A 23,283-nucleotide genomic window follows, 5' to 3' on the forward strand; every position below is an offset into this window, starting at 1 on the left:
TTGCCACTAAGTACAATAATAGTACGTCAATTAATAATAATAATAATATTATTATAATTATAATAGTAAATTAATTCATAAGTAGATTTCTACGACACTGAATTTTGTCTTTTGGTTATTAATCACTTAATAAATGTTTGTGAAAAAAACCTTTCTAGAACACTCACTTGTGTACACTTCGCATATCAGAATGTACAGTACTTATGTAAAAACTGTTAAAGCATGCTGGGAAAGAGAGCAAAAACGTTAGTCAAACACATGAAAAACATGCCGAACATTGTCTAACAACATGCCGATCATTGTCTAACAAAGCCGAGCTAACACAGAACTTTATGGCATGACTAGCAATGCAAATGTCTGTCACTTGGATGATCTCTGCAGGCTGTTGATTAACCTTTTAAAAGTTAAAAACAGAACTGTTATGTAAAAACCTGTTTGGTTAACACAGTTCAAAGACATTTTAAAGTCAACAGTTCACGATTCATATTATGAATGTCAATGACAGAAGTATGTGGGATGAAAAAACAAATAACATTTCAAACTCGCAACCATAAAAAATTCCAGTAAGCCATGTCTTTAAAAAATGGTTTTGTAAATAATGCTTAAAAGCTGCTGAATGATCTTACTGACACTAACTACAACAGTGTGACTTATGGTGAACAAACACAAATATATGTGCAGAAAAGATAGAGAAGAGGTCTAAAATCAAAATAAGAAAAACTGTCATCAGTTTTAAGAATAACATACTTTATGTGACAAGGCAGTATATACACATATAAATCCAATATAGCTTTAAAGAAATATGTCTTCCAAAACGTTCCTATAAAGGGATAAAAATACATTTCAGACAGGTTTATTTAGATTCTGATCTATCTGAATATACATATAAATCTCTCAAAAAGCAGCTTAGGTTTTATAATAGCAGTTTAAATGTCTGAAAATTTAAGGCAATTTTTATTCATTACAAAGACCTTACTTTAAAATATTTTGCTTTTTTTGTCTTGGCACAAAAGCTAAAGTTGCCATTCATATAGTGATTTGCATACATTTCGACATGTTTTATTCAGAAGTTTAGTTCTGTGGAATTCCTTCATAAAATGTGCTTGGTTGTAAACAAAATTGACAACTCTGTCATCACATACTCAACATCATTCCAAACTGATCTGACTTCCTTCTCTGGAACACAAGAGACATTCTTAGGAATGCTGTTGTTTCCATACAATGGAAGTGAATGGGGAGCGAAGCTGTCAGTCAACCTTTATTTAGTTTGTGATTTGAGGCTATAGAATAATTTACTTTTACACTATGCATGTAATTAAAATCCTTCATAAATCTTTACAAACAACTGGAAAATTCTGTAATACAAAAAAAAAATATCATCTTAAAACAAACGTATCAATACACTCATAAACACAGAGCAAAAACATAAACAATTCTAATGGAGGAAAAAGGCTGACAAATCTTCACTGACTGCTTCTGATCTGTAACACTTTTTTGGGTCTATATACTCAACCAATGACCTTTTGTCAGTATACAAAACATACATGACATCACTTTCTGTGGAACAGCCCACAACAGTTTTTCACCGTTTACATTCACGTTGTGCTGAAACCACTTAAGTTTTATCACTCTTTTTAATAGAAATAAAGAGCAGCGGACTTTCTTGTCGCTTTCATCATTTCGACTTTTACTAGAAAATAATAATGTGCAAAATTTATCTCTTTAGTTGCTAACAGTTGGTGGTCTGGAGTGGCGTTTCAGTCAGGATAGATTTGATGCTCTTTGACTCCGAATAACCGTCTTCTTCTTCAGAACTCAGCGTGGACCCCAAAGTTGGGCGTCTAGCCTGGACTTTCCTCCTATCAAACAAATAAAAACACAAAACCCCAAAGTTAAAGAAAACAGGTATTCATAGATCAAGACATGAAATGGCAGTGTCTGGTTTGTGCAGCTGAATGGCTGACGCTGCAAGAGCACCCCCTAGTGGGCAACATCACAACCCACCAATATTAATACTTCATTAACAAAAACAGAGTGGTTGAACCAGTTGCAAAAATACTTATATCCATATGTACATTTTAAAACTTCCCAGCTTTCAATATTTAAGATAATTCACTATAGTTTTACAGGGCTTAGCATAGTTCATCACATATCTAATATGCATTTTAAAACAACATGATGCATCGTAAAGGACACACTTTTCATCTAAATAAACAATCGTATGTTTTATGAATGCATCACACACTTAAGCTCGTTCTCCAACGTGTTCACTTTGGTCTGCAGAACCTCCTGCAGCTCCCGATGCTCCTCGAGCTCTCGCAGAATCTTCCGTCTGATGCCCTCCAGACGCTCCACCTCCCCCTCGCTCTCATCCACCTGACGCTTGAGAGCCTTCACCCGCAGAGACAGCTGAAGAGACATACAACAGTTTACATGCATTGGCAAACACACGTATTCTCATCCAGCTGTATCTGCTTATCATTTCTATTCTAAAATACATTCAGGGCATTTTCAAGTCACTCGTAACCTCTGACGCAAAGAGGTAATATATATGCTTGCCTGGTCTCTCAGATCAGCGTGTTGATTTCGCTCCTGGTCCAGGGTTGCGGTCACATCCTTAAGCTTTCTGTCCAATCTCTTCTGAGACGCCAGAATTGTGTTTTTCTCTCTAAATAAACAGACACCAGATGATGTTGGTTCAGGTATGATGCTATAAGAAAATTATGTTGCTGCCGTGTATTGTGTACCTCTCCTCACTGCACAATCTGTCCTCAAGCTCCTGTACTTTGTTTTCTAACAGTGTGACTCCAGCAGAAGGTCGAGTCTGAGTGCCCAAATCAGCCAGACGAGACTTAAACTCCTTCACCTGAAACAAACACAGAACATGTGCTGATAATGAGACATAAATGTATCAGAAGCATAATCAAGTATTTAAAACATTAAGTGTATTAATTGATGTATTTGACACAGATGTCACTACAATGGACAGCTATTCAAAAATGTTGATGACAAGGCATATCATCCACTACAAGGGACACTAATGTATCATCCTTTACAAAATGTCACCTATAGTGATGAACCATTGTATGTGTGAAAATAGCGTTTAACAAACACAATAAAAACACATCCAATGCACCATTGTTGTATCCTCTTAAAGAAGACATTTTCATCCATCTCAAGGTCATGTTCATGTTCGTGTGAACTATATGATTTCACTTTGTTTGTGTGTGCCTGTCTCTCTGAACCACTCTTATTCATCACAAGGTCGTAAGTGTATACCTGTCTCTCTAAGGCACTTTTATCCATCTCAAGGTCATGTCTTGCTGAACGTTCCTGCATCAGTTCAGAGCGGAGCTGATCCACCTGAGAAACAAAACACATGAAGCTCAAATTTATATCACTGTTATGTTACCTTACTGTAGCTCAAATACTTATTATCAACATAATAATAATAATGCAATAAAAAGCATTTTTAACTAGCAATTAAATTTCTAGAAGCCGTGTATGATAGTCACCATGTGAATGTTTCAACAAATACAAAAACACATAACAGACAAAATACAGTTTTGTTGCTTTAAGTCCGTGTCTGTTACTGATTTAAGGAGCCATGAAACACTAAACAACATTTATTTAGATGTAAACAAAGTTGGTTGTGTTGCATCTTCCGAGTTTAAAATCATCATCTGGCCAATGTCAAAGGATGTGACGATGTATGACCCGTCGTTGTCTCATTATTATTCATGAGACTGTGTTCTCCTAATTATTTATGACAGCACCTTGTGATTGAAGTGCCCATCTCCAATGCCGGAACCTTCGGCGTTTTTTTAACGGTTCTTCTCAATTTTATTAGCATTTTTCAAAAACGACAGTGAGGTAGAATGTAGCTGAAAGGGGGGTTGTGACACTTTAGTGGGGCTGTGTGTAATTTTTTGGAGGTTTAATTGGCAGAAATGAAATATAATATACAAAACTATGTCTTCCATGGTGTGTAACCCTTTGAATGGAATTTGTTATGTTGTTTCTACAGTAGCCCTAAACGGACAAACTGCTCTACAGTGCATGTTTTGTAAATATGTTATCTCCTTCGGCAAAGAAGTGAAAAGGTGACGACATCTTAGTCCTGTGTCAGCCACCGTAGTATTTCAAAAGGGAGGTGGGACGGAGTGAGCCATTGGTTGCAATTCGCAACCTCACCACCAGATGCCGCTAAATTAAATACACCGGACCTTTAATGTTTGCTTATGTACCTGCTCTCGGCTTCGAGTGATCCGTTCATTCATTAAATCTGTTCCACTTTTCTCCTCATCCAGTTCGATCTCTAATGTTTTCACTTTGTCCTGAAACAAATGACATGAATGTTTGAGTACATACACCCCGAAACCAACCAAATAAACAGCCCTCCGTTTTTTGGCTCTCAATAAAAAATCCATTACAGTGCTAAACGCGAGTAGTCAATTCTGTCCTGATGATTTTCACAGCCTTGTTCTTTCTTTACATGTTCACACACACTCACCTCCAGCTGGCGAAGCTCCCTGCTGTGATCTGTGTGTGAGCTTCTCTTGGTCTCCATCTCGCTCTCCAGGTTCTTGAGACGGCTGCTCAGCAGCTCTTGATCCAGCTGAGCGCTGTCTCTCTCCTCAGAGCATGATAACAGATCTTTCTTCAAATGAGACACCTGAGACACAGACAAAGCACTGAGTTCAGAATTATCTATATGAAATCCGTATATTCTTACATCCACCAATGAAAAATTCAGTTTGCAAAGAATTTAAAAACAATTTATAATCTTCTATTGATCTTCAATATTGCTGTTGTGTCCGACATGAGCTCACCTCCTCCTGAGTGGTTTTGTGAAGGGCCTGAGATCTCTGTAGCTCGGTGAGTCTGTCTTTACTGAGTCTCTGAGCCTCCAGGAGCTCTCGGCGAGAACGATCTTTGAACTCATCCAACTGAGACTGAAGAACCTGTACAGACTGACGTGAATCTCCCATCATAGTTTCCATCTAATAGAGAGAGAGCATTGTGTTTGTTCATATACAGTATTACTGCTATCACCATTTTTAAACAAAGCTGTGAATTTTACACTGCAAGGTCACAATGACTTGTATCATTATATTTGTGAAGGCACACCTCCTTATTGATCTTCTCCAGCGATCGGTCCAGCAGTCTTTTCTGCTCCTCCAGGTCGATCTTGCCGCGTCTCAGAGCTTCTCTCTCTCTCTCCCGCTCCTCCAGACGCCGGGTGACCTCGTCCTTCTCCTGACCAAGACGTGACACAATGCGCCGGGACTCCTCCAGCTGGATCCTCAGGCTTCGGTTCTCCTCCTCCAGGAGGTCAGAGGTGCTGTCAGGAGCAGTGGATTGCAGAAGTGTCTGGAAAAGATCAGAGTGTTATAAGCAGACTGTGCAAATGTAAAATGATTTGAAGATTAATTCCTTGCAATTTGTTCCAATTTGATTTTGTATGCATGTGCATGTGCGTGTACCAATCGAGCGATTCTCTCTCTCAAGCGAGTGTTTTCCTCTTGAAGTTCCAGGTTGCTTCTCATATCCTTAGACAACTCAGATGTGGAGGTCTGCAACAAACAAACGATATGAGAGAGTTTCCTCCCTATTAAAAATTATATTCACCATCATGATTCCATCCACATACCTGCGACGTCTTCTCCAAAGCTTTCGCAAGTTCTTTGTCTTTCTTTGATTGGTCTTGTAGTCTGTCGATCTCCACCTGTAGTTTCTTTTCTCGCTCCTCATTGGCTCTTGTAACTGATTTGAGCTCCTCCCCCTTTTTTATCATCTCTGCTTTCTGTCCTTCCAGATCTGAAAGAGCGTTTTTCAAATCTTCTTGGCAGCGCTGCAGTACCTGAATATATAAGAAAATGGTTTTGTGTCTTGTAATGCCATAAAATATAAAACTGGATTGACACTGGACAAATGCTACAGAAAACGTAAAAAAATGTTCATTACACTATAGAAACATTTCTATGTATCTAACCTCTTTGAAAGGGTTTGAATCGGTTTTATCTTCTTGTTTTTTTACTTCGAGAAGTTTCTCTTCAAGCTGCTTTTTGATTTGCTGAGCTTGCAGTAGTCTGTCCAACAAGAGAGACGGAATTAAAACAAACACACAATACTACATCCACTTAACAAATCTGATCAAGTCGCGATCAAGTCTGATTGCTTAATAAGATTTGGCATATAAGTTTTAAAAAATCAATGACTGTTTCGTTACATTTGTTGAAACAGTCCAGCACGGAGCGTGAGATCAAAGGATTCGTTTCGATTAGTTTTACACAGCAGATTTTTTTGTTTTCATCAGACTATCCTGTTAAAATCAGGTTAACAGATTTGAATTTACTGTGTCAGAGTGATGCTGATATTTGACAGATTTATTTAAAACGCTTTGATCAATAACATGTTATCAGTTCAAATGATTCATTTATGCCCCGGTGACTGTAGACATATGTCTACAAAACTCAGTCTCACTTCTGAAGTGTGCTGCGCTGCCCTCGCCTGGTGAATGAGAACCAGAAGTAGCACATGCATCAGAAAAACAACAATTAACATCTAAACATACACACAACAAACGTATCTGATGGGACCAAATAAAGCTGCCAACACTGAACTAAACAGCATTTTAGGGAACATGAATACAAGTATACCATTGGGAGAAGGTAAAGACATGTTTCTTCAAATGAAAAAGTTCATTTGATCTTTTATCCTACATCATTTAAAAAGAAGTAAATCTCAAATGTGTGGATTAGATACAGGTTATATAAATGATGTAACCATAACAGCTCTAACATAAGTGACTTTCTTTCATCTTCAGAACATGAAAAAAGACCATTTGAAGAATGTTGGTAACCGAACCATGGTGGTACCCAAATGGTTTTGTGTTCATGCAATAGAAGATAAACGAGTACCGCCGTTGTTCAGTTATCAACGTTCTTCAAAATATCTTCTTTTTGTTCTGCAGATGAAAGAAAGTCATACAGGTTTGAAATGACAAGAGGGCGAGTAAATGATGACAGAATGTTCATTTTTGGGTGAACTATTGCTTTAAGTTTCAAGAAAATGCGATGTGTGTTGTGCATTTTAGTCCAGAGGATCAGACAACAAAAGATTTTAGCAAAACTTACTTCACATAATGAAATGCTTGAGATAACATTGAGTATAATAATGGGAGTTGGTCACAGGACTGTTTGGGTATGATTACAACTTAGTCATCTGACTCCTTTGACAAATATGGACTTGCACCTAGAAGCGACGTCTTTAGATTTTTAAAAAAAAGATATTTACATCAGCGAGTTTCGATCTGTGACCACCCCCACCCAACTCTTAACCAAACCCTTAGATCCCAATACAAATAAAACATATTATTAACTTCATAATACTTGCTTATGAAATCTTTAATAAGCCATTAGTGTTCATTGAAATATTTCCAAAACTCATATATTTATTGGTTTGTGCCATTTGTTTTATATATTTGCTCTTGTCCCCAGCTGAAAACAAAATCCTTGTAAGGTTTCCACATTGAGCAATGAAATACCAGTGCAATATTCAGTGGGTGTTCATAAACTCTTGCAACTTACTCTTGGTTAGCAGAAGTGAACTTATCTTTCCAGTGGTCGCTCTGGTCTTTGTAACTCTCCAGCTCCTCCTCCAGAGCCAAGATGGAGGCGTTTACCTTCTCGCGTTCATCCTCAATCTCCAGCTGAGACTGCAGAGAATGAGTGAGATAGAGGAGCAGGTGAGAGGAGGTGGTAAAAGTGGAAAACTTGCACGGAATGAGACAAAATCTTGATCTGATCAAACTAAATGAACTTTTCAAAAATCCTGCCTCACTGTCTATGTCACATGAGATATGTTTTGCACATTTTGCTCGTTAATCCTTAACAAGTAAAAGTTATCAAATCCTATATTGTGAAAGAAATAGTTACATTTAAACTTTAAGACCTGTGGTGACACATAACTGGAGAAGTCTAGAAAACTAATTTAAACCTAAACCTCAGGCCTTTCTCACCCTGCAGGTACCGGTCTGTTTGCATAAACTGTACCTGTGAGACAGTCTCCATGCTCTGACGTAACGCATCCATGTCTTGGCTGTACTGGTCCCTCAGGGCCTCCATCTCTTTATCATGTGACTCCACCTCATCCTTCAGAGCTCCTTTCAGCGCGGTGAGCTCTCGCTCTCTCTGTCTCAGATGGTCCTCTAGTTTCTGTCTCAGCATCAGAGACTCAGACAGATCTGCCTGCACTGTCATCAAATCCTGCAGAGAGAGAGAGAGAGAGAGAGAGAGACATGCAGTGAGATAAAGCAACATGGACAGACATACAGAGAAATTTACAGAGAGAAAGACAGATATATAGACTGATGGACAGACAGAGAGAGAGAGAGAGAGAGTGAGAGACAGACAGAGAAATAGACAGGCACACAGATAGTTTAACTCAAATAACTAAAAAACTTCCATATGTCATGCTTTTGTGTTCTTACTAGTTGCAATGTATCCGACTGGGGTGATGTTCTCCTGAGCTCTTCCTGAAGCTGAGCTAACTGATCTTCCTGCTGCCGTAAGCGAGCCTCCGCCCTCTCTCTGTCCATCCTCAACTCCATCAATCTAAAGACAGAAAGATCATATTAACTCAATTTAAATATCACCTCATTACACATCAACTTCATACATGACTGTAATAAAAAGGTCATACTTACTGGTCCTGAACTTCCATCAGTTCTCTTTTTCTCTTGTCCAGCATCTGTTGAAGCTGTGTGTTCTTGTTCAAAGCCTGTTCCAGTTCTGTCTTTATATTGCTGTCGGTCACTAGGATCTGAGGACCCTGTGAGACACCAAAAGCCAACAATGACACTTTACTTCAACTATCAACCAAGAATCTTCTACCATCATAGAGCAAGCCTGGAATATAAGATGATAATAAATATAGTGGAATAATGGTTTTAGCTGTGGCTTTATTTGACTTGTAATGACCCATGTTCTTTAGCTTACTAGTCACAAACTTCTTGAATTTACCCACAGGAATCAAACAATTAAATCTATGTACACAACATTACACTAGTTGATCTTAATGTAAATCAAAAGAATCACCACAAAACATTACATATGTCAACATGAGACTAGTCTGATAACATCACTTAGTAATTTGGTCCATGCAAACCTTGTCTAGAGTAGTATATCATGTGCAAAGATACAACAACAAGACTATTTACCTGAATTTTATACTTAATATTTATTCTTATAAAATATTCTTTTGGGATCAGATGTAAACTTAAATTGTAAGTGCATATGTAGAAACAGAGGAATGCCTTAAAAAAAGGAAACACAAAACTTTATTTGAAACGTTAAAAAAAACATGAACGCACAGCAAACACGCAGCTGTCCTCTCCTCAAATATCTCAGTCTTCTAGAATATCCCTTTCTATACATGTAGATGAGCAACCCCACACTGCTTCATACAACTACTGGTGCCATTATTATAATGACCCCACACGGCTGCTTTTAGGTCCTTTAAACTGACCTCTTGTTCTTGCGTCCTTAACCTTAGGAAGGCATTAAGGTCATCTTGCAGTAATTGTTCAACTAGCTACTAAACATCTGAAAGTAACCTATAGGAGCAATAGATAAGACATTATCGTGGTACTTAAATAATGCAAGAGAAATGTAAGCTTTAGCGCAAGTTCTTCCGGGAAGACTCTAATGTTACGTGACCTATAACGTAAAGATCCAACCAATCATCATCCGACACTTGGACTATATAAGATCGTTGCTTACTCTATGTTTGCGTTCGCAGTTGATGAATAAAAATTAAATTAAAATAGCGATTTTTTTTATTTTAATAAAATTTCAACGAAAAATATAAAAATAAATTCAATTCAAAATATTAATAAAATTATACAATGGAAAACTAAAACTACAGTAAGTCAGATAAGAGTTACCATAAACTTCAGTACTAAATGCAACTACGACAGAACCCATAGTAGTAGTTATGGTATATTAAATGGTAAATTAATGAATGTAATAATGTTTATAGTTTACAACTTGTAACTCCTTAACATGCACGGCCCATGGGAAAGGCTTTTTTAGCATGTCGGCATTTTTATTATTATTGTTAAATTATTATTCAATCAACCATCAAAAACTATACACTACTTGAAAGCTACAACAACTTGTTTATCCAATCAGCGCTTCTAAAAGATGTTAAGGTAAAATTTGAAACGTGAACATTTGTCTTACACATACTTGAATGGCACCAAGTGGAGTTAATCATAAGAGCATTTCAATTTTTGCATGAACTATTCCTATAAACATACGAATCACAAAAAAGTTACCAAAAAATGACAACAGGCTATTGTGATAAGCACATTATCATTACAAAGCATCTTTTTACTGTTTACAAAAATAATCACAGTATACCTACACAGAGAACATCAAACATTAAAAGTCTTCAAGTGCTGTGTGAGGTATATCACACACTAATGCTCTAAATAAACAAGACACAATGTCTCCCAGCAAAATATCATCCACAGCAACAGTTTATCACGCATGGACGAGCACTCACGCATGGATATGACACACAGAAGTAAGAGGCCGTACAATGAGTCTCCATTACTACTCTAATCTAAACAGACATGTTGAGAGCCCCCGTGCCGAGGGGAAGCCCTCCCTCACCGCTATCCATTTCCAGTTAAACTCAATTATTGATGTATCACAAAGGCTGCGCTCTCGACCATGCGGCCCTAATCAGCTTTCCTTGTTGAGACGACGGTTGCCAAGAGACCGCAGGAAGATATTTCACAGGTTATGCAAACACGCAGGCTCGTGATGCATGTATTTACAAGAGGACAAGACAAATTAACATAGACACACATACTTTCTTTCTACCAAGAGTCTCACTTTACCTATTTCATTCTTTCTCTTTTTAATACATGTTAAGAATTATTTACCATAACTTCAAATCCAACAAGCAACTGGTGGGTTATGTCAATGTTTGTACGGAGTTCTGACTAGAGGCGGGACTATTGATTTATCGCCCAATGGCAAGCAAATTCTGTGTTTTGGAAACTACTCACTTGTTCAAATTATTACTTTTGAAACTTGTTTGTTGATGCAAGTGACAAAAAATACAGACTTCAGCTTTGAAGTCTGAATGCAACTTAGATCTGTATTTACCTGCATCACTCTTGTCTCATGTTGCAAAACATATATGCATTACCACAGACTTCCATCGTACAGGTCATTTTTCACATCATTGCATTAGTACAGTATCTTATCAGTATTTTGTTGACCAAATATTTATTAAAGTTTGTAATTTGTCTCGTCGTTCCATCTTTCCCTTTCACTGAATACACGCACATACTCACAATCATGCAAAACCCGACCAATATGCAAACCAAGTACACACACTGTCATGTACTGAACACAGTTGAACTCCACTGAATGCTGGGAAACTCAAACTGATGTATTGACCGTGAGCTTACCTTCAAACCGGGGAACCTCTCGTGAACGAGGCTAACTTTGCGTTTTATGGCCGTCTCACTCTCAACAGACCTAATGTTAGGAAAAACAAGGACCTTAAATTAAAAAAATGGATTTACATTGTCAGATAAGAATGTGTCACAAGAAATGTATTTATTGGTACTTATATTTGAAACACGGACATCCGGGTTAAAGTTTTCCATAATTTTTATTGGATTTACTTATGAAATTTGACCAATGCTCAGCTCCTGTGGCATTATGGGATACAAAAGTGTCAACACTTTGCACAGCAATAGACCATATGGGTATTTCTCCCTTACTGTTTTTTGCATAGTGAGATTTCGGACATAATATTCAGGACTTATTTTCAGCAACTATATAATATGAAAGTAGACGATTTCGGACGCAGGTCATGACCAGTGCTTTTTCAGGCAAGTATCTTGTTTCCTGGCCAGTTGCTTTGTGGTAACAAAAGTGTTTAAAGTTTTAGCACTTTGCTAAGGAGTTGCTACGGTGTTCTAGGCATATATGGTTTACCCCCTACATTTTTGAGGCTGGCATATGCTTGGACTCCTTTGAATGAACATCAATGAGATTTTATAGTAGAATCATACCCTTCTTTAAGAATGTTGTAAATGGCTAGTTTGGTCTGCGCATCATCTCCATTTGCGATGTCTGTACTCAAAGACTGGCTCTTTATGAGGTCTGGGGTCACCTGAAAAGACATTGAAAAGATCTGTAATTCTAATGGCAAGTTTAAGGGATAGTTCACCTAAAAATAAAAATCGTCTTCATTTACTCAACCTCGAGTTGTTCAAATCTGTATATATTTCTTTGTTCTGATGAACACAGAGAAAGATGTTGTTGGCACCATTGACTCCCGTAGTAGGAAAATTATTATGGTAGTCAAAAGTGCCCCAGAACTGTTTGCGTTCCTACGTTCTTCAAAATATCGTTCTTTTGAGTGTAACAGAAAAAATTAATGTATAAGTGACTTTTCCTACTATGATGGACAATAGTGGCCAATAACTGTTAGATAACAAGCATTCTTCCAAATATCTTTCTCTGTGTTCATCAGAAAAACTAATTTATACAGATTTAAGGGTGAGTAAATGAAGGCAGAATTTTTTGGCTGAACTGTTCCTTTAAGCATTGTCATTCTTGGAGACAGAGAGGGGTGAATATAATACCAGAAACAGAAAAAGCGAAAAGTTCATAACTTACTGGTTTCTTTGGTATAGCAGGTGCCGCCTCCTTAGGAACATACAGCTTCGGTGATTGGATTAAGGCGGGAGGTTTGGAATTGGGGATGGCGGTCACTTTAGTGACAGATGTTGGCTCTCGCCCCAGACTGTCGACTAAAGGTTTAGATGAGCTGAGTTTGGGCATTGAAGATGATGTAAAAGGAGCATAGGGATTTATAGTTGGCGAAGTCGATGGAGGAGGTTGTACATCATTGGGTTTATTTAGAACATCCACACTGTGAGACACACGGTTGTCAAAGCGAGGCCGAGATTGTGCCTCTGAAGTGGGAATGTCACTAGAACCACCACCGCCGAACCGGCTGATGAGTTTATTAATGGGAGGCAAAGACTTGGTGTCAATAGCTTGTGCTGGTTCTTCATTCAATGATCCGTTTAGCCCCGTCCCGTTCTGAATACCACCGATCCCATTCTGGTTGACCTTCCTAAGCCCCGCTTCATTGTAATTATCATATTCTTTCCTATTCACCAGTGGAGCTGGAGTAGAAGGGGTGAGACGTTCGGTAGTCCTGGCCTCACCCTCTCCTTGGTTCCCTGCTTGTCCGTCGCCAGGTGGCCTCTTTAAAGGACTCCCAAATTCCTCATCCGGAGAACTAGCTGTGAGATCTTGGGGAGTTCGAGCACCTTCCCTTAGTTCTGGAAACAAGTTGCTGTATGGAGAGGTTCGAGAGACAATTGGGGTCATACTCTGGGTCGGTTGGGTCTTCAGCTGCACTCCGTAAGAGTCTCCCTTTTCTCCATCCTGGAGCATCACATACGGCTTTCCAGAAATTCCTTGCACCCGTACGGCTACTCCATACTTAGAGGGCGAAGGAGTTCCATTGCTGACAACTCCACTGGCCAGTCGACTCTTTTCTGGGAACCCCCCACCGGCGCCATCCAGATCTTTGATGAAGCGGATCTGGACGCCGTAGTCCAGAGGGGTCTTCCTGTCTGCTGAGAGTGAGCTCATTCTGGCTTTCTATGATAAGAAGACAAAGAATGAATGCGTCATTGCAGTCTGGCATAAACCAAATTTAAATATTACGTTATATATTAAAGGTCCAGTGTGTGAAATTTAGCGGCATCTAGTGGTAAGTTTGGGAATTGCAAGCGACGGCTCACTCTAACCCTCCCTTTCAAAGCACTACGGTGGCTGACACAGGATTAAGAAATCGTTACGTTTACGCTTCTTAGATGCTTCTTTATATTGCATTTCTGTTAGTGGATCCTAAAAAAATTACACACAGCACCTTTGACTAATTTAACTAATATAATGTATACATTAAAGGAATGTTTCAGAGGCAAAACCTTTCTAAACAGAAGCGACGGAATCCTAATGAAACAAAACGAAAAATGCAGCTTTCGTCACAGGAAAAACAAGCCTCAGAATCACATCCAGCCACGGGATAAAGGAAGCTACACATCAACGTTAATAGCGCTGTCAATATGGACATTTCTCAATATTTGTAACAAACTAATTTATTCGCTTCAGAAGACCTTTGTTAAGATCACAGAGCCGTGTAGAGTGGTTCTTTGATCCATGGATGCACTTTATGGAGCTTAAAAAAAATAGACGCCCATTCACTCCCATTCTACCGCTTGAAAGTAAAATGACATGTGTTATTATAACTCCGGCTGCATTATTCTTCAAGAAGAAAGTCATATTCAGTAAGGATGCCATGAGGGTTAGTAAAACATGGGCAAATTTTGTTTTGCCTGTGAAATATCCCTAGCTGGATGTTTGAAGAACACATAAAAGTGAAAAATGAGGGTTAAAAGTACACATGAGGATTGAGGAGCACAACATGAGATACAAGATGAGTGAATGAATGAATATTTATTATTGCAAAATGTCAATGTAATATTTTTTTCATTTATGTATAAAGTAACTTCTCATATACATCAAATAGAATTTTATATTATAAATTCTAAACTTTACTACAAAAAATAATTTGAGCCTGAGCTGGTATTCATTTGTCAAACAAACTTGTTTTTTTATTTGTCTAACCAACTTGCCTGGATTCTATTGCCTTCAAACTTATGACTATGTCAGACAAATAAAATTAACAAAATGCAAGCTACACGGTATGTCCCATCAGATTTTATTCACGCCAAGCTCTCTTATTTCTCAATACAGCGGCACATTTACGCAAATGGTAATGTGAAGCATTTAATGTGATACAGCTATTCGATATCAGCCCTGGTATCGAGAGTCTTCTACATATGAACAGAGATAGATATTTGTTTGAGACAAACAGGTGGGCCTGCTGGTAGGAGCAGGTTCTAGCACATTCCACCCTGCTTCCGGTCTTCCTATTTTACTGGAACACAGTTCCAGGTCACAAGAGCGCTACGTTTAGCTGCAAAGACAACATTCTTAGAATGACATCATAGCATTATGCAACACATATGACAAATGTTTGATCAAAGACGTTGCAATTAATCTTTATGGTGCACCGAGCGTTGTATTGTTGCTTACACTGTTGTACGAAACCAGTGATGCAGATAACATCCACAGCTATGCCGAGTATCTTCTAAAGCTTAAATTCCCCGTTTTCTTCACTCTCACACACTGTGTTTTTTTAGTATCACTTCAGTCCTTAAGGCCATTTTATCTGCAATTATTAAATGAATCAAAAGTCATAAGTGTTGGGTGTGTTATAATCACCATGTTTCTTCCTATGTTAACACAACATGCACCAGTGTAGCCTTACGGGCAATAATCCTGAATTTACTGAACGAAACTAACACAATAGTCCATAAACATCAGACTCAGATCAATGAATAACCTGGAGTAACGGGGGTCTGGTTACATTATAACGGTCAGCGTCCCCTTTGAAGCATTAGGTCCGATTAGCTACTCAAAGTTAGTCATTGTCTTCCTCACATACACCAGATTCCAGGCATTCTTGCAAAATCGGAACCCACCATGAGATTTCTCACTAGTTACAGGAGTGTATTGAGTTAAGGAAACCGTACACTGTCTGATTAAATATATGCATGTGTGTACCAATGACTTGACCGAAGTTTGTTGATGAAATAAAGCACAAAGAACTCATCTCACATCATCAAAGAAGGTCTTCTTTAAAAATGGGGGCCATAGCTTGAGTTCACTTTTGTGCGGGTTCTTCAATTATCGCTTTTTGCTCATTTGTACAATTCCGTATAGCTAACCATTTCAAACGAATCCACTGGGTCTGACCTGGCATCAGACAGTCTGTAGAGGAATGTTACGAGACAGGATCAACAGCTCTCTGTGCCATATTTTTCCTTTCAATGCACATGGGCTATTAAGACACACTAAAGTGAACTGTAATATAGTATAATTAAAGATAATAGTTATGTTAACATTTACGATTCACGTGCCGTTCCTATTTGATAAAAATGCACTCTGTAAAAATACGTTTTGAGGGTTATAATAACAGATTCACTGACCTTCCCCAATTGCACATGTGTGATGTGATAATAAGTGACTATTGACTTTACACGAAAAATCTAAAAATAGCCCCAAAAGTGCCTGTAGGATATAGAAAGTCTCTAAACAGACGTATAATTTACTAATACAGTCGGATACGTATTATGTTGACATCTAATTATGTTCTTCAGCCCCCTTTTACAGTACATACAACAAATCTAAAAATAGCCAAAAAGTGCCTGTAGGATATAGAAAGTCTCTAAACAGACGTATACTATACTAATGTTGACATCTAATTATGTTCTTCAGCCCCCTTTTACAGAACATACAACAAATCTAAAAATAGCCAAAAAAGTGCCTGTAGGATATAGAAAGTCTCTAAACAGACGTATACTATACTAATGTTGACATCTAATTATGTTCTTCAGCCCCCTTTTACAGTACATACAATATTTAACTTTTTTACACAAATTTGTGCCAACCAGAAGCAAAGGATCGTTCTCACATGAGAATGTTTGACTTTTTTTCCAATTGACAATAACACCAGTGTTCCAGTTGGAGTGTTGGAAATAACCAAGAGCTAAATATTAAATTACACTGACACCGGCACTTTTACAGTAGCTCTCATTGTACTTACGTATCTCTGTTTACGAAGAGAGAAACTCCAGGAGGAAACATTTCCAGCCGTGACATTGCTGTTCAAATTGCGTCACACCCACCCCGCGAGTCAGTCAGTATCGGTAGTAACAAAACCAGTTGCATGTTAAGCGACTTGTAATGTTGATGTGACATGTATGATAGGCTAAATATTGCTTAACTTTTTTTATCAGTTGTGTAATCCACTTGTTGTGTTGAAATAGATGCATGTCATCGAAACCCCTTTTTTTGTTTGGATGTTTAGAAAAGCAACTTGCCGTGTATGTGTATGAATGTAATTATGTCTTATTGTTTAACTATGATAATGATGTCATTCTTCCGGCGCAAACATCAAAGCAGAATCTGGATAAACACTTTTCTCATACAGTAAAACAGACGCCAACCTGGATCACGGCATCTCTCTTCCTGCCCGTCCACTTGAAACAAAGCAACAGGTGCCTAAATATGAAGCCGTGTGATACCGGATTATAAGAACTCAAAAGCTGGACGCGAACCCAAAGCCAAGAGGAAAAAAAGCAAAAGACAAATAGACCGCCGTGTAAATAATGGCATTCCTTTCGCTTACCTGTTTGATGAAAGCGTCCGTAATACCGGGAAACTTTGCGAGGGTCAAAGCAGTTTTGAAACCTTTTCTTGGTTTGGTCTCAATTAAAAACTCCTTTGAGAACGAGGATGGACAGCCCACGCCAAACTGTCAGTGCGAAACAACCTGTTGCCTATGCGTCCATCGGCCCGCCCATGCTGGACGCTCATTGGCCGGGCAGTTGTTTCAAGGCCAACCGATGGGAATCGGTCATTGGCCGAGATCCAACGTCAATCTAATGCGAAAAATGTAGGACCTCATTTTAAAACTAGATTACAATGTTTATTGGAGGTAATGTTGTGTTTTAAACTCAAACTAAATGATTTAAAAATGAGCATCTTGAAATATTTTTACTTCATTTATTTTAATTCAAGTTTAACCGAGATTCAATTTTAATTAACTCTGTATGTTTTTTGTTCAGTTTGGATGCTTGGTTTTGTCATATACAGTATTATACTTTAGTTACATCTTTCTAAAATATATTTTAACGTCAAAGCAAATTTTCTATAAAAAATATTTTAAAATGCTATTAAAAATTCTCATGGGTGTGTCAGACGTTTTTGTGGGGGGTTTTTTAAACGCAGATTTACAAATTATTTAGAGATTTGTCTTGCTTGGGTTACAAATGAGGTCCATTGTAAAAAAGTATTATAACATAAAATTACTATATCCCTCTGTTATAGGAAAACCATATTGTAAAAAGTTAGGGTGATTTAAAGACCACATAAGCTATTCGAGCCTTTTACTTAAGATTTCCCATATTTCCAAGGACGTATTAAAAATGTTTCTTACACTTTGCATGAGATACCACTAGCATCAGTGTAAACGTAAAAAGAAAACATGCTGGCAACCAGAATACAATCTTATAAAAAAGCATTATTGAAGTAACACTTAATATTAATATATAAAATCTGATTTCTCATCTGAAGATTTAATATACATTTAAAAACTCTTTTTAAATTACTTCAAAAATATCTGCATCTCAGATTCCTTTAATTATAAAGAGCTATTAAGTGTTTTCAGACCCACATTTATCATAAGTAAAAGGTCAAAGAGACAGGGAATTGTAAAAAAAAAACAAGTCAGTTTACTTCTTTCAGTGAAGAGGCTGAACCCTGTATACCCCTATATTACTGCAAAATGCAAATGGAGGGCACCAGAGCAAGCACATTGAACAGCATACACACAAGTACATTAAACAGAAACAATTGAGGAAAAAAAGGCAACTTGGACAAATGTAAAATCGACAAAGAAAGAAATTGCAAACATCATACTTTGCAACATCATTTTACTTCGCCCTTTTATTTGGTCTACTACTTCATAGCCCAGGTTGAGGGTTAATCGGAACAATGAAAAGTTACGATTAAAAAAGATCTGACGAAGTACTGCATTGGTTCACATGCAATCCTTAGAATACGTACGTACATTGATATGGTTATGGATTACCACTATTTGCTATGCCACCAGCCACCATTAGCCACTTTTGTGTAAAAAAAAAAACAGTGAGTAGCTGTACATGAAGAAAATCAATCAAGAATTTTATTGACAGAGAATAGCAGGACCCTCATCTCTGTCTTTAAAAAACACCCCTGTATTCCTTGATGGACGCAGTAAATGTTCTTTAACTACATGTCTAGACTGACAGTTGGCTTTGGATGTACTGAAATGGAGATCAGTGAGAGGAGAGGTTGTGTGGTGACTACACACTTGCTTTAACATCAGTCATTGCTAAAGCGTTCTTTGCCAGACATTTATCGAATTTTTGAGGTAGAAAGTTGGCATCAGTGCTTTGCAGATCAACAAGTTGGATTTTGTGGAAATAAAATGGGGCAGATCTGGGGTACATCGCAAATGCTTGAATTCTTGTACATACCTATCAAATGTCAGATTTTCCACTACTGCCAGAAACGGATTATTCTGAATTTTTTGTCACCACGCTAAAGTGAAAACCTCGAAGAAGAGTATGAGAACAGAAGTTTTAAAAGTGTGTCATGGTTTCTATATACAACGAAGTCTTTACATCTGATTGTGTTTCGTCAGAAACAGGGGCCCTAAAAGTGCTTATGTGGTCTGTGAAGGACAACGCAATATGTAGCATCAGATTCCAAGTCTGATGTTCTGGTTTCTCTCGCTCTCCTGGTTCTCTGTCTTTTTATTCAGTTCCACTCTCCATTTCACTGAGAAACACACGACATGAAGCACAGAGCAAAAATCTAATATCTTTTCCTCCTTCTTTAGCCATATGAAGTCATTTAACCATCATTTGCAGCCACAAGCTGGCCCAGTCCCTGACGCACATAAACAGCTTGAATCTCTTTTGTCTTGAGACAGAAGTCACAGGCCCAGACAGCGGCACTTTCCCTGGTTAGCAACCCATAAGCTGGCTCAGTAAGGCCCGTGCAGTCTCTATGGAACCAACGTTGGCATGAAGCTTCACATAAGATGGCCTCCTGGTCATCATGCACTTCTGACATGCAGAGGCCACAGGGGAACACCATGCCTCCACCCAGCTTTGGGGGCCCGGAGCCTGGGCCGCCAGATGTTGGAGCAGGCCCGCTGGGAAGAGGGGACTGGGTGTTTGGTGTAGAGTTAGAGTTGGATGGAGGATTAGGGTTACTACCTGGGGTGTTGCCGCCACTGCTGTTGTTAAGGTTGTTCTGGTTGGAGTTGGGTGGCTGGTTTGGCATCGGACCTCCGGAAGCATTGTTCTGCTGGTTGTAGGAGGCGGACCCCGGGTTGGAGTTAGGTGGTGTCGGTTGCTGCTGGTTGGATGGAGTGTTGGGACCAGGACCGCCGGTGGAGTTTGGTGGAGGATGCTGATTGGTTGGTGCTTGTTGAGGCTGTGGACCATTAAGAGGGCCTGTTGGGGAAGAATTTGGATTGGGGGGTGCGGGAGCCGACTGGGGTTGCCCTGGTGTATTGGGGTTGGTTTGAGAAACATCTGAATGGCCTGGGAAACCTCCTCCAGGCTGCGCGGGACCAGGAGCTGGGGATGGACCGGGGGTAGCATTGTTGGATGGAGGACCAGAGGGATTCATGTTGGGTGGTTGCTGTTGAGATGGAACAGGTGGACCACCACCTGGACCACCGCCAAAGTTCTTGCCATCTTCACCTACAGGGGGACTAGATCCAGGGTATGGCCCATCTTGTGGAGGTGGAAACTGTCCTTGTGGAGCCATACCTGGGTGCCCACCCACCATGTTAACCCCACCACCACCACCTATTCCCATCATGTTCATTCCACCTCCCATACCCCCCATGGGGTTCATGGGGCCATGGGGTGGCCCACGGGGGCCGTGCCCTCCAGGTAAGGGTGGGCTGTTAAAGGGATGGCCTCCCTGTCCATGTGGAGGCTGTTGCTGAGGCATCCCAAACCGAGGATGAGGCGGACCTCCTCCACCACCCGGTCCACCTCCCATTGCTCCAGGTGACAACATTGGGTTGAAGCCCTGTCCAGGGTGCATGGGAGGGCTAAAATTGGGCGGCATGTTAAACTGTGATGGCCCACCAGGTGGAAAACCTCCTCCGCCCCCTCCTCCGCCTCCACCACCTCCAAAGCCCGGCATGCCACCAAACCCAAGAGGGTGGTGTGGTCCAGCGTTTTGTGTCGGGGGGCCGAAAGGAGGTCTTCGTCCAGGCTGTCCGCCTCCAGGTCCTCCAGGGCCACCCATGAATCCCATTCCTGCTGTCATTCGACCGGGCCCACCGTAGCCTCCTCCACCTGCCCCTGGGCTGGACAGAAAAGGGGCACCACCTGGACCTCCTCCACCGACAGGTCGTGATGGGGGACCAAAGTCATCGTCAAAAGGGTTAGAGGCCACCAGGTGATCCACCATGGGAGTGGGAGGGGGTGCGAACTCCGAGAGGTGGGAGAACGATGCTCCCTACAAGAAAATACAACGGATGAGAAAAAGGTGATGGCACTGAATAAAATAATTTAGGCTCATATTTGTACATGTTATTACAAACTTAAGTGGCAAACAAATCTTCAAAAAATAGTAAATTAGTAATGACAATCAAATGTGTTTAGAACAAAATGACACAGAATTACTATTTCGTGAACTATCCATTTAATCAATAAGTGTAAGAACTAAATAGTAAGAAATTAACCTGAGCATTAGATTTCCTCTTTTTTTTCTCCGGGCTCTTCATCTGGGAACCTGCAGAGGCAAAAATGTATGAATGGAAATACAAGAAATGGGAGACGAGAGATTAGCTTTTAAAGTAAAGCATATATTGAACGTTTCAACTTTCATTCTACCGAAAACAAGGACAAGACAAGATGACTGATCGCCAAATCACTACAAAGAAGTTAAATTAAATGTCAACCACAATTTACTAATTAAAATAACTTTTACATTTCAAGACATCAGACTTAATTTCTATACAATTTGCTATCTTTGTACACCTATGAGACCTAGCTAATGAAATGTTATACATTAAAATTACACAGAAGGAATTCAGTATAGCAAAAAAGACATCTAGGATCCCAAACCCTGAACCCAGGAAAGAGGCTTGCTTTAGGGCAAACAACAAGTAGGAAAAAGAGTTGATGCAGTGTGTGAAAACAAAACAAACGAACACGCCAGGTGAAGAGACAAGTGATGCGAGGTTGACATAAAGCTACCCAAAAACAGCTCCCCACGCAAAACAAGGCCACCGTACATTTAGGCATGTGCGGACAGGGAAAGGGAGATTTGCAGCCAGAGCTGTGTGGATTTCCGCTCGGACACAGAGATGCGCTGATGGACAGTTTCCTACCTTTGCCTCGTTTTCCTTGACTCTGTCCCGCCTGCTGTCCCGCCATTAAAATGAGTGTCGATGCGGTGCCATATCACCGTTCATTTACAGAAATGAGTATATTTGACAAATACCTCCTCGGGTCCAACGAGTATCACCCCGCCGTCCCAAAAACTCAATTGTAACGTTACCAATAGGGTGATGAAGTCGGGCACCTATTTAATAACATGTCTGAAGGATGCATTAGGGCCCTAAATCAGATTTGTCATATTCTGCACGTTTACACTCAAATAGTTATGTGATTTGCTTAAGCATCACAGACGTAAAAACGCAACGTCAGATTTTTGCAAGCACGCAAACCGGCCGCTGTAATAGCATGTAACGCAAAATCAATGTGATCAGAATGGACTGAATGTGATTGCACATCTGCCTGTCTGCAATGTGATCACATACAGATGTGTCTCTACCTGGACTGCTGTCTAAATGACATTAAGATGCAAACACACAAAGCATTTGACCTCATTTTAAACGGCCCGATTATTCGGAACGCGTTACGCGAGCGTTAATCACGCGTTAAACGCAAATTCATCGGTAATTTAATTCAAACGTGATTTGAATGCGCTACATAGCTACCGTTAGCCGTTTAGCCATCAGCAAGCAAGGTACAATTGTGAAACGTTGCTCACACAGCTCATTCATATACACCTGACTGTTGCATCAAGACATGGATGGCAACCCTTATATGACAAACAATCAATGTCAAATAGACTTACGATTTAATATTTATCCCCAAACGCGAAATTGGCCATGTTAATTACGGCCTACTCGTTGCCGGACAAAGAGGGACAGCCGGAGTCTACTCGCGCAGAGCATGTGTGGAAAATAGGGGAGGTATGGCTAATGCCTGTATGTCGTTTTTACCAAAAGTTCACGTTTTAAGACATATTAATTATAATGTCATACTATAAGTTCTACGTGGAAATTTACGACGCGAAACTTTGTTTCATATCTTCCGCTTTCTTATCTGTAATAGGTCAAGATGTTTCTCGTTCACCCCCGGTGAATCGTATGTGTGGGCCATTCGAGATCGTACCATTTCTGATTTCTTTACGGGATATGACCGTTCTTTGTTGTGGATTTAGGGCTTATTTAACT

At 39.5% G+C, this 23,283-nt stretch overlaps 2 protein-coding genes across 5 annotated transcripts; both read right to left on the reverse strand.

Annotated features, from left to right (window-relative positions):
• Nucleotides 1-726: 726 nt before the first annotated feature.
• Nucleotides 727-17,519, reverse strand: cgnb (cingulin b). Of its 3 annotated transcripts, none has more exons than XM_056741807.1 (21): nt 17,371-17,519; nt 12,714-13,712; nt 12,104-12,204; nt 11,492-11,561; nt 8,711-8,835; nt 8,495-8,618; nt 8,058-8,270; nt 7,593-7,720; nt 6,487-6,513; nt 5,996-6,092; nt 5,654-5,863; nt 5,487-5,576; nt 5,131-5,373; nt 4,833-5,003; nt 4,514-4,675; nt 4,248-4,337; nt 3,280-3,363; nt 2,748-2,866; nt 2,560-2,668; nt 2,246-2,409; nt 727-1,859 (listed from the first exon to the last, which is right to left on the reverse strand). In XM_056741807.1, the coding sequence occupies exons 2-21, from the start codon at nt 13,701-13,703 to the stop codon at nt 1,730-1,732; spliced, it is 3,447 nt and encodes a 1,148-aa protein (XP_056597785.1). In that variant the 5' UTR covers nt 13,704-13,712; nt 17,371-17,519; the 3' UTR covers nt 727-1,729. The 3 variants fall into 3 exon arrangements, with proteins under 3 accessions (XP_056597785.1, XP_056597786.1, XP_056597787.1); XM_056741808.1 differs by lacking the exon at nt 17,371-17,519 and adding an exon at nt 16,786-16,851; XM_056741809.1 differs by lacking the exon at nt 6,487-6,513.
• Nucleotides 17,520-18,659: 1,140 nt separating this feature from the next.
• pygo2 (pygopus homolog 2 (Drosophila)) lies at nt 18,660-22,993 on the reverse strand. Of its 2 annotated transcripts, none has more exons than XM_056742072.1 (3): nt 22,902-22,993; nt 21,499-21,548; nt 18,660-21,272 (listed from the first exon to the last, which is right to left on the reverse strand). In XM_056742072.1, the coding sequence occupies exons 2-3, from the start codon at nt 21,538-21,540 to the stop codon at nt 19,641-19,643; spliced, it is 1,674 nt and encodes a 557-aa protein (XP_056598050.1). In that variant the 5' UTR covers nt 21,541-21,548; nt 22,902-22,993; the 3' UTR covers nt 18,660-19,640. The 2 variants fall into 2 exon arrangements, with proteins under 2 accessions (XP_056598050.1, XP_056598049.1); XM_056742071.1 differs by having other exon boundaries at nt 22,150-22,981.
• Nucleotides 22,994-23,283: the final 290 nt, after the last annotated feature.

This window comes from Triplophysa dalaica, chromosome 25 (genome assembly GCF_015846415.1).
Source record: "Triplophysa dalaica isolate WHDGS20190420 chromosome 25, ASM1584641v1, whole genome shotgun sequence".
NCBI classification, from domain to species: Eukaryota; Metazoa; Chordata; class Actinopteri; order Cypriniformes; family Nemacheilidae; genus Triplophysa; species Triplophysa dalaica.